At 52.5% G+C, this 11,820-nt stretch overlaps 1 protein-coding gene across 1 annotated transcript; it reads right to left on the bottom strand.

The window, feature by feature from the left end:
• Positions 1–5,427: 5,427 nt before the first annotated feature.
• LOC136496693 (probable BOI-related E3 ubiquitin-protein ligase 2) lies at positions 5,428–6,835 on the bottom strand. The gene is made up of 2 exons (XM_066492432.1): positions 6,238–6,835; positions 5,428–6,099 (listed from the first exon to the last, which is right to left on the bottom strand). Exons 1-2 carry the CDS (start codon positions 6,724–6,726, stop codon positions 5,563–5,565), a joined length of 1,026 nt encoding a protein of 341 aa, XP_066348529.1. The 5' UTR covers positions 6,727–6,835; the 3' UTR covers positions 5,428–5,562.
• Positions 6,836–11,820: the final 4,985 nt, after the last annotated feature.

Raw genomic sequence — 11,820 nt, 5'->3', positions numbered from 1 at the left:
ACTTCCCTCGAGCTCCTACATGTAGCAGGGGTCTGGTCAAGGGTCGGCTCGTTTTGTGATCGTCACCCCTCAAGCGTTTTTTTATAAAACGGAGGGCTTAGCCGTGCCATGTTTTTCCTCGATGGATGAAACATGGTGCTTGGTGAGCTATTAATGGGCTTGTCCAAGGGGGTCGTAGCTTCCTATTCATGGAGGTCCGGCATGGGTCAACTGGTGACCAACTCCAGACTCTTGGCGGCCAATCCATATAGTTCTTGGGTCCGTTCGGCCGGTCCTAAGGGCTCGTTGACTTCCTTCGAGACTGGGAACCGACCAAGACTCGAACGTGGGCCGGGAAGCCTACGGCGCTCGTGCACCTGGGTACTAGCCACTGATGGCCCATCCCTTTCCACACCTCACTCTAAGGGTGCCCTAGAGTGGCTATGAACCCATCAGTGGGCCAGCCTTCGAACTCCTAGTCCTAAATGGGCCATAGGAGCATTTTTAACTCTGTATCCCTCCTTACCTATGACGGTTCTTGACCCATCGACCGAGCGAACCGCCATCTAGCGTGTCCTTCGAGGGCATGGCGAGAGATAGCATGCGCATGATATTTGGAGGGAGGTGACGTGACGCGGTGCAGCGGGCACGTGAACCTTGGTGGATAGTTTGCCTTCTCACCTCGCTCTGTCCTATAAATAACGGCAGTCACCCTTCACATTTCTGCACACCAAAACCACAACCTTACCTTCTCCGTTTCTTCACCGCTGCCATTCGGATCTGTTGTGCTTGCTAATGCGCCACCGAAGCCCTAGATCTGTAGCTTCCGCTTCTCTATTGCCGCCTTTGCTTCTCTACAGCCGCCTCCATCCTCCATGGATTTGTGGTACTGCTTCGATGTTATCCATGTGTGCATGGAGGGCCTCGCTAAGCATTGTCTTCTCTGCAGGAGGACTAATGCGGTGGAGTGGCTTGTGCCTGGCCATGAGGATGTGCCAGCGCCGCCCGATGGCTACGTAATCTCCTTTGCGCCCTTCCATGAGTGCGGACTCGTGGTTCCTCCCCACCTGTTCTTCTAGGGTCTACTGCATCACTATTAGATCGAGCTATAGCACTTGAACCCCAACGAGATCTAGCACATCATGACCTTCATTGCGATGTGCGAGGGGTACCTGGGGATCGAGCCCACTTTGAGCTGTGGAGATATTTCTTCTCCATCTCCTTGATCAAGAAGGAGAGAGGTCGGGATACCTCGTTGCCAATGGGATGCGCGGGCATCCACCTCTGGGGGCAGCAGGCGGCCGAGTACATGCCCTGCCAGCTCTCTAGATCTAATAAGGGGTGGCACTCGCATTGGTTCTACCTGAAGAACGACCCTGTCGCTCCCTTGTTGGTCTTCTTCGAGCGCCTGGTCGAAGAGGTACCGCCGTCATGGCCATGGGGGCCACCCATGAAGGAGAAGAAGAGGAAGCCTAACCTCCCCGAGGCCATCGCATTCTTGAAGAACCACAGCCTCCATGGGGCCGACGTCATCAGGTGGTATCACACGAGAAGGGTGGCGTCGCTGATGGCGCGCGTCCTCCCACTGTACGGGATGATGCCCGGTGCATAGCTCATTGGGACGACACTCGTCCAGGCGCTGCTCTACAACAGCAAGGTCACGCAGTGCATCAAGGAGACCACAGGGGAGGCTGATGCCATGTTCCCAATCCTAGGGCATCCCATGATGCGGCCGGACACTGGCTTCATTGAGCTATCGGCGAGGTTAGTCTTCTGAGATTTTGTCACACCACTGTCAGAGCACGCAGCCATGAGGGCGGCGAATCATGCTATGTATGAACAAAGCAAGAAGAAGAAGGATGATGAGGAGAAGAAACCATGGTCGAAGCAGTGGGCGAAGCTGCAGCAAGGGAAGCGGTGTCAAGGTTCATCGGAAGAAGGGGAGGAAGAAGAAGAAGAGGAGGAGGAGGATGACGGCTCTGGGTTGCCCATCCCAAGGGATGATCTGGCCACCAGGGATGAGGACCCGCCTTCGCTATAGGCGAGGCCCTTCCTACAGCATGCCATAGAGCAGGAGGGGGAGGACACGCCCCCAGAACCGGTGGAATCAAACCACCCCGCCCCGCCTCGTCTGGACCTTCGACGGTGGCCTCGGAACTGGTAGAATCAGGCCACCTCCTCTTGTCTGGGCCTTCGACGGTGGCCCTAGAGCCAGCAGAAACAGGTCGCCCCACTCCATTTGAGCCCTCGGTGGTGCCTCTAGAGTTGGCGGGAGGTGGCCGTACTAATTCGTCCGAGCCCATCGAGCCGAGGGAGGGCTCGAAGCGGCAACGTGCCAATGAGGAATAGCCAGGGTCGAGGAAGCCAGCGCCAAAATGTCCTCACATGATAGCGTTAGGGTGAGTCAAGAGTTTTTTCGTCCTTTTGTCTTAATGAATTTATACCATGAACTAGCCGCCATGTCCCTTGCAGCATTGAAGGATGTGGGGCTCTCCTGCGACTCGCTCCGAAAAAGATCCTTCTCTGGCAAATGCGCAAGGAGCCATCTGTCACCGCATCAGTGGCGAGCGTGAGTGGTGTTGGAGTGGCCATGACATTGATCGGGGAGGCATAGTCGATAGCTGCGTCCACAGGAGAGCAGGTAGAGGAGGGTGCGTCTGGGGCGCCTATGGTGGGCGTGGCATGGTCGGTCATGTCCTCGACGTTGCAGGCGGAGACAGCATAGCTAGAGCCATTGTCCGTCCAGGTGGCCGTGTCTATGGCGGGGTGGATGGACAAGAGTGCACCTGAGGCATCCTTCATGGATGTGGTGATAGTGCAAGCCTCTGTGTCCACGTCACCCACCCCCTCTATCGCTAGAGGAGCTACTCTAGAGGTGCTACCGCTGCAAGAGAGGTCGGCGCGGGGATGTCATGTTCTCTGGTTCAAGTGGCTACGGTCGATGACGCAGTAGAGGAGAGAGAATGGGGGAGCTCGATGCATGATATTGTCGCCCTGGTTGGCCAGGTATGATATGACCATGTTTTCAACCCTCATGTTCTCTTTCTGCACCTCTAAGTTTTGTTTTCTTCATAGATCCTTATATAGCCAGGAGAAGTCCTAGTTCCTTGCTGAGGAGACGCAGGGGAGTGAGGGGCTGGCCGCACAGCTCGCTGATGCCCATCAGGAGGTGGCTGAGCTTGCCCCTATAGCCTTGGAGGTGGCCGACCTCTGAGTCAGGGAGAAGGACGCTCGCAATGACGACCGCGAGGTTGAGGATAAGCTCGCACCTTGATCGAGATGGTGCGCACAGACGCCATGGAGGCCGAGCGGCTCTAGAAGGACCAGGACAATTTGCTCCAGGCCATAGAGGAGGTCCGCATGAGGATTGATCTGGCTCGCCAGGAGCATGCCAACGTTCAGCAGTGGATCGACCACATTGAGGATGAGCTTTAGGGGGAGAGGTACCTAAAGGTTGCAGCCGAGGGTGTGGTCACTGGGCTCGCTGTGGAGGTCGATTAGCACCAAGAAGAGGTCCGACGCCTGGAGGCCGAGGTGACTCGGCAACGCGATGAGGTGCGCAGGCTTTGGGCGAACATGAACGGTAAGTCTATGGTTTCCCTTGTTGTCTTTCTCCCTAGAATCCATGGTAAGCCTTTTGACATGGTTGGTATGTGACTTGGGCAGGTCTCAACAACAAGCTTGGGGCAAAGGTGGTGAAGAGCCGTGGCCTAGAGAAGGAGCTTAGTGAGGTGAAGGACACACTCTAGAAGGAGAGTGATGAACACGACACCTGCGTGTCGCCGTCTAGTTGGTCTGCGGCGAGCTCGAGCTAGCCCCAGAGCAGGAGACAAGCTCGCTCATGGTTTGCGCCACCCGCATCACAGACCAGGCACGTGATATGGCAAGGGGCGTGCTTTGCTTTGGCATTCCCCAATCCTAGTAGCAGTAGGTTGTCAGGCCCCAGGGCTGGCATCGATGGACCGGTCCGTCCGTCACTCCGTCGTCGGTGTCGTGCTCCCGTTGCCTGCCTTTGACATGTCACGCTTCACAAGGAGGCGCCGAGCTTGGCGAGGACGCAGCAGGAAAGTCGTAAAAAAACACAGAGAGGACTGGAGAGATCAGAGATGGAAAAGGCAGCCTGTAGCAAGGTGGAGTGGAGTCGTCATCAAAGTGGAGATAATCCCTGCATAAAAGTAGTCGAAAGACGCCGATCTATGCCCCTCCTGCCATCACACGCTTATTAACCTGTAACCCTAAACGTCGTTGTCGGCTGCCGCTTCACGCGCCACCAGGCCAGAGGCAGGCAAAGGCAACTGCGCCGCGCCTGCACGCGGGCCAGGCACCGGTACGCACGCACGAAAGGAAACCGATGCGCTTGTTCCTTCCCCATACGAGTTTCCTTCGTCGCATCTTTTCTCGAGCGCAGGCGGCAGGCGGCAGGCGGCAGGCGGCAGGCGGAGTGTGCGACTTTGACTAGACGTGGCCTCATGTGATTACAGCTGCCCTGCCTTCGCTTTGCGGTCTACTCCGTACCCTACCAGTACCAGCAGAACGTCTGGCCGCGTGTGATGATAACCATGGACCCGTACAGGAATCGCGTCCCACTGCACTGCAAGTCCGAAGCAGCACGGCAAGCAAGCACGCAGTCTGATCGATCTTGTGAGGCTCTCGATACCAATTCGTGTACCGGGTGCTTGCTTGCCTCTCGATACCAATGCACCCACCGCGGTAAAAACTGACGCCCCTTTTACGGACTTGCTGCTGCTACTACTGTGCTCGGTGACTGACCGCAACGTTGGACTTGATGGGGGTGAGAGTGACGCACCGGACAAAATTTGTCCCGGGAATTTGTACCGACAAAGATCTGTCCCGGGAGTACCCTCACGCCATTTATGCGGTGTGGGCGAGAGACCAGCGGCCGCACGCAGCTCAGGGACCAGCCTGCACTGCATAGGAGTCGTCCTACTCATACGGGTACGACCATACGGTAGATGTGATCCGCCGGAGAGGGCCCTCCTGCCTCCTGCTGGTCTCCATCCGGGTCCGCGGGCGTGGACGCCGAACCGTCAGGCTGTTCGGCTGACTGGTGGTATATTTGGTTATAACTTGGTGTGAGAAAAAAAAAATATAGGATCGTTTAGGGCGAGGCGCGTCACGAACAGTAGTCAAGATCGCCGCTCGTAACACGATGGATTACGCTGCAACTTCGAGCAGATTTCGCAGCTAAACTTTGGCCGATTTCTTCATTAATAACAAAAGCCTATAGCCCAAAATACTACCAAAAAATAGGGTAGCAGAAAGATATTCGAGCGGTGAACAAAGTTGGCGAATTAATAGAGACAAGTAATTAGCAGTACAACTAGCAACTGGGTCTAAAGATTAGCCTATGCTACAACTTCGAGCATTTCTACAGGATGTACTCCTACTGCTACTAGTGCCCCAACAAAAAGCTTGCCGCTTAACCCGTGTCACGTGACTCACGTGCCGGCGCATGCGTGCGGGAGGCAGCGGAACTCGATGATGAGAACCTGGGAACCGAAAAGACGACGACGACTACCGCCCGCCGCGGGAACAAACGCCGGCAGGGCCTGGCCTCCCTCGTCACAGCAGGACCTGGAGCGAGGCGTTCCTGGCGGCGGCGCAGACGGGGCACACCTCGGCGGCGGCCTCGCACGCGCGGCACAGGCACAGGTGCCGGCACGGGAGGAGCAGCACGCACGCGTCGCCGCCGCCGCACAACTTGCACGACGGCGACGACGAGCAGCCCCTGGACGCCGCGTCGTCGGCGACGACGAGCAGTCCCGACGGGGAGGTCTCGAAGCAGCAGGACCAAGCGTCCTCCGCCTCGCCGCCGCCATAGTCGGGGCCGTCGCCGGCGGGCTGCAGCAGCAGCTGGTCCAGCGTGGCGCGGAGCCCCGCGGCGACGGCCTCGTGGCTCCTGGCGACGCCCAGCCACGCCTGGCCCTCGGCGGCCAGCTGCCGGAGCCTGTCCTCCAGCTCCGCGTTGCGGCACCGGGCGCGCTCCAGCTCGGCCTCCGCCACGCGTAGCCGACCTGCCGCGGAGCGTTCCACGGCCTCGACCACCGCGCGCGCGTGCCGCCGGCGAGCCTCCTGGAGTCCCGCGCGCATCCTTTCCGTCTGCAGCACAACCATGCGGAGCAAGTATCAGATACCGTGTCCACGACGTATGTATGGAGGAAGGAACTCGACGGACTCCAGGTCACCAGATCAATCGATCAAGAGGGGAGGATCAATCAATCAAGAATTACAACGCACCTCGAGCCGCACCAGCGCGTCGATCTCCACGCCCTGGTGGTAGAGCTGCGAGAGGACGCCATTGGCCGACACCACCGCCCGACCGCTGGTGGACGCCGCGCCGCACCCGCCGGCCCTGCTGCTCTGCGCGTCGCCGGCGAACACTTGGCTGTGCGGCACCGGCAGGGGCAGAGCCAAGCCCTGCTGCTGGTGGCTGCCATCATCCAGGAACCCGGGCGCAACGCGTGCCCGCTTCCTCGGGAGGAACGCGTTGATGTCCCCGCCGCCGCCGTTGCAGGTGAGCTCGCTGCGCGGCTGGGCTTCGCCGAACGCGCCGTCCCCGATGGTGGGCGCCGGCGCCGGCGCGCACCCGCCGAAGCCGAGCTCGTCCAAGAACACGGAGGCGCCGCCGCCGCCGACCGCGGCGCCCTCCAGCGCCCTGAACGCGTGGCCGATGTCGTGGTGGGGGAGGAAGGCGGGGTTGAGTAGGTGCGGCGCCTGGACAGCCATCGACACCACCGCCTTGTCTTGGCAAGAAGAGGCCGGGAAGAGGGAAGGGAAGATGGATGTGGGTAGTGGAAAGGCAACGGGTGGGAGGGGAAGTTATATATACGGGAGACGGGGCGGGCCGGCGGGCGGTGCGGGGAAGACACGTTGGGTGTGTGGGGCGCCTGCAAGGAGACAAAAGCTGCCGGGTTTTTTTGTTTATCTTGACGAGTAGAGGGCTCAGGGAGGGAGGCAGGCAAGCAAGGCAGCAGGCGAACGGATTGGATGCTGCTGCGACCTCTCTTTTTCCCACGCCTTTAATAATGGCGATCGTTTACGCCGGAACCAATACTTTTATCGGGCCTCCTCGCCTTTGTCTGCGCTACGCTTCTTTTTCTCTTTTCCCTGTCATGGGGTTTTTTCTTTGATTTTGTTGGCTTGCCTGGCGATTGATTCGCCGAGTGGCAGCGTGACCCTGATGCAAGACGTGGAGTAGAGTGCGGGGCCTGGGTGGTGGTGGTGGTGGTCCGCGTGAGCCAGCATGCAAAGGGTGGCGTACCTGCCTCTGAGAGCTGACGTTATGTCTTTTTTTCCCTTTATTTAATTTAATTCAATCTACCTTTGTGTTTGCTCGATTGCGGTTGCGTCATTACCGGGGAAGTCATCAAAGAGCATTCCGGATAGGACCAGTAGGAAAAATGAAAAAGTCTACTATTCTAAGTAACAGATGATGATGATATTCTATCACCTTAGATGGTGTTTGGTTGCCCCTCCTAAATTTTAATCGTGGTCCCATCGAGGGTTTGATACATGCATGGAGTATTAAATATAGGACTAATTATGAAACTAATTGCATAGTTTGTTACTAATTTGTGAGACGAATCTTTTAAGCCTAATTAGTCCATGATTGGATAATGTGGTGCTACAGTAAACATATGCTAGTGACAGATTAATTAGGTTTAAAAAATTCTCGTGAAGTACGGACGGATTATGTAATTTATTTTTTATTAGTATCCAAACACCCCATGGCAACATCCTCCCGACACACCTCCTAAATTTTAGTCGCGGAATCCAAACACCACCTTAGAGCTCATACATACTCGCTAGGTAGCAAGTGGAGCCACAGCGATTAAATTAAGAACATGTTTGGACGAAATTCTAAGGATTTTGATATTTTTTATTTGAATCCTTAAATCCTTATGGATCCAAACGCTACTTAAAACAGGTGTACATGGGCTTTTAGTTCAACCAGGGTAGAAGAGAAAAAAAACTCTAGCCACAGTACCATTTTGGTGACCCATGTAATAATGGGTCCGTTGGATATAGATCTTGTTAAGAAGGGTTTTTTCGCATAAAATGATTTAACTTAAGAGGAATATTTTGCATTATAATAAAGATGCTTTTTTTTCTCTTCTCTAGAAACAAATTAGGAGCAAGTGAACTTAGAAAAACCTGGTTCACCGGCTCCAAAAGAATTCAGACCTAAAAAGCCTTAAAACGTGAACCACATAATTGTGCTACCGCGCTAGATTTTGTTGGCTTTCGTACACTATGTTACAAGTAACGTAACATACCATTTTCCAAGATCAACTTAAGAGAGTTTGGAAATGCTTTGTCCTCCAGTGCCTTCACTCTTCAAGCTTCTCCATCTTCATATTCACCCTACGCCTCCTCCGGTGCACTGTGGCGGAGCCAGAAATTATAGATAAAGGAGCTCGTCGAAGATTTTCAAAATATGAGAATTGAGTGTACCTTATTTATTTAGATTTTTGTCATGGGGTATGCTTTTATTTTTCTAGATTTATTCTAGTATTTGACGATTTAATCATGTTCGCTATTTTTTCTTTTCTTTTAAGATAAAAAGAAGAATTATATAAAATTATATTTGAGTTACAAGCAATCTAGAATATAATACGATTTAACCATCATCACTATTGTCCACGTAGTAGACGACCATGACTATGGACAGTGGGGAGCATGTCACTCATGATATTGAAATGCTACCGGTTTAGTATTTCGGAAGTTCTCGTATAGCAGGTGACGGTGTCTGTTGACAACAGTACACATGTGATAACTCATGAATCTTAAAATCTATGAGTTTAGTATTTTGAAAGTGCTCATAGTGGAGTAGGATGTGTGTTTGATCATAGCAGTGTGCGTACACGCATGTACGTGAGCATCTACGTTTATACTACGATTCATAATAAAAGGGATGATGTGGCAGAACCGCCTGAAATAACACGTTTTCGGAGGCGCTCGTCTTCCACTAGATACTAATCACCTCGAAAGTGAGCTACATCGGACAGTTCCAGTCGAGCACACCCCTAAGAGAGAACTCGAACAATCCACGTTTCATATCCAGAATCCAATAATGAGTATGAGCTTACAATACTTAGTCCGTTTTATACAACAAGAGTTCTTGGAAATTATTTATTACAATACCAGAGTTCAGAGTGCGATAATTAAACAGTGGAATGAAAATAAACACCTAACGGAAATGATACAGGGATCCGTCTGTGCCCACTAGAAGAATCCTCCACACAAGAGTTACTCCTCAAGCTACACCTGCAACAGGGGTAAAATAAACCTTGAGTACACAATGTACTCGCAAGACTTACCCGACAAGTGGGAATAGTTTTCCGACTCTCAAGGATATGATAGGCAATATGGGTTTATTGTTTCCTTTTTGTTTACGAAAAGTATTACTAAAAGTACGTCCTTAAGATTAAGTTAATTAGCAGTCATGATTACTTCATTAGCTAACCTTTCTAGGTAAGCACCTATTTTACTTTCAAGCAAGGGTTGAGCAATCAGAACTATTTCACCATCTTTTATCTTTCGGTTCTTACTATGGTGCTAGACCATAGCCAAGTCATACCGTCTCACGGACACGGCGATTCGCTAACCAATGTATTCCCAGCTGGGTACCCAGAAACACATGCCTCGTTTGTACCCTAGGCACAAACAAGGCCAACCCATTCCACTCTTGTCACGAGGTCCAGGTCCTCGTCCAAATTTAGACTCCAAGCCCCCACACTTGAGACCCGGTCTCAGTATGGTGCTTAGATCCTCCACCTTTTCCCACCTCTAATCAGTCTGTCCGGAAAGAGCCTAGAACTCATGACAAGAGCGTAATGAGCTTTTTCCGCTCCTATAAGCAAGTATGTGCTTAGGATAATAAGTCTATGACCTAACTACCATCCACAACAATGGACGGTCCTTAATCGATACGAACAGGGAAAACAGTGTAACCCAAGCTAAGCCCATTGGCCGTGGGACACAACCTGTAACACTCACCAATACCCATACCATATCCTAGCCCTGTCTCCATTTTCTCTTTCATCATTTTATTATGAGAGTAATAATAATCCTCTATTGTGAGCAACGACAGGTTACTCACGCTACCGATGACCTAAGCATAGCATCTACTTGAATCTGCACTAGTAAGACTCTTAGGACAGGTGTATCTATGCATGTGGTTTCCATAAAATTCCTGTAACATAAATGCACAATACATATATATACGGTGAATTATAAAATAGAGGTTATGCACCGGGGCTTGCCTTGGGCAGGCGCGGTGTCAGTCGAGTCAGTCAGTGGAGGCTCCAGGACCTCCTCTTGCACAAGAATCTCCTCATCATACTCCTCAACGATCTCCTCGAACTCAGTGATCACCAGTGTTGATGTTTTTGGACCACCGATGAGTAAATTTGTATTTGTGCGTCTAGCTCAAATGGTGTGCTCGGAGGACACAAGGGTTTATACTGATTTGGGCGGAATGTCCCTACGTCCAGTTCGCTGCTGCTTATGTTACCAGCACTTGGTTGGCAGTAGGGGTTACAAATAGGCGAGAGAGAGAGAGAGAGAGAGAGAGAGGATCCAAAGTCTCTGGTGGAAGGAGTGAATGGGTGCTGAGATCTCGCTTGCTGCTCAGTTGTGTGCTCGTGTCGTGCCCTTGTTATAACACCCTCGGTGTTACACCATAAATCATTTACTAAAACATGTCATGAGCATCATATTTATGTGTTAATACATGTAATAAAGTGTGTAGATTAATTTCTGTAACTCAAAACGATCAACAAAAATGGAAAACGAAAGTTGATTCAATAGTCATGTTATATCACTTAAGGTTGAAAACCAATTTTTATTAAGCAAAAATGCTATAGAACACATATGTGTCACCTTAATAAAGTTGGAGGTACAAACTTTATAGATGACAGTGAAATACATGCGGTCCAAAAATGATATTACTAGCTAATATTTCTGCTAGCCTAGAAATCGCAATTGGAAATCAAATTTAGCTCAAAAACTTAGAAATTTTCAAGTCTGTCAACAGCTAGACATTGCTATGTTTAGCAATTTATCGTGAGAGATTGGATTAAAGGGTGGTGTAGTGTTATAGCTCGATTTGGTAGTGTCATGTGCTATTTGAGCATAGTGAAGACGGTTTAGGTCTAGGAGTAACCGTTTGGACGTGTTGAGCACTTTAAAATTCATGCACGTTGCCAGTTTTGGGTTGGTTAGTCGCGTGGCCGCGATCACTGGTCGCGCGTGCGCGGTCAGCCGTGGCTGCCTCTGGCCTGGCCATGGCTCAGCTGCCGTTGGCCCATAGCTCGGAGCCATTGTTGCTACCACCTACCCTGTCCCGCGCTGCGCTGCCGCTACCTTCGCATTGTCGTCGCGTCTATGCCGTTCCACCGCATCTCTGCGCTGTTGCCGGTCCTATGCGTGTCGTATCTACTGCGTGCACGTGGGCGAGCCACCGTCGCCATGCCATTTATGGCACTGTGGTGCGCAAGCCATGTCGGTCGGACGCGGGCACACGTTGTCCGTAGAGCCAGCGGCGTGGGCCTCCCGTGCTTGCCGCTCGTGTCCCACCAAGGCAAGGATGAGCCGAGCCCACTGTCGCACTCCAGTTCTCTCTTTCTCTCTTCTCTCTCTGCTTTCCGCTGCCACCGAGTCACTGTCACGACGAGTCAGAGTGCAGAGCACCTCTCATCAATTTCTCATGCTCACGTCTCCGCCTTCACGCCCCCTCTCTAGCCAACCCTAGCCCGCCTTGACTCGCATCACGCCTGAGCTCCAATTTTAGAGCTTTGCCCACCGCCGTGCCGTTAA

The sequence above is a fragment of the Miscanthus floridulus genome, chromosome 12 (assembly GCF_019320115.1).
Source record: "Miscanthus floridulus cultivar M001 chromosome 12, ASM1932011v1, whole genome shotgun sequence".
In the NCBI taxonomy this organism is placed as follows: Eukaryota; Viridiplantae; Streptophyta; class Magnoliopsida; order Poales; family Poaceae; genus Miscanthus; species Miscanthus floridulus.
This window is presented reverse-complemented; position numbering and strand designations above follow the sequence as displayed.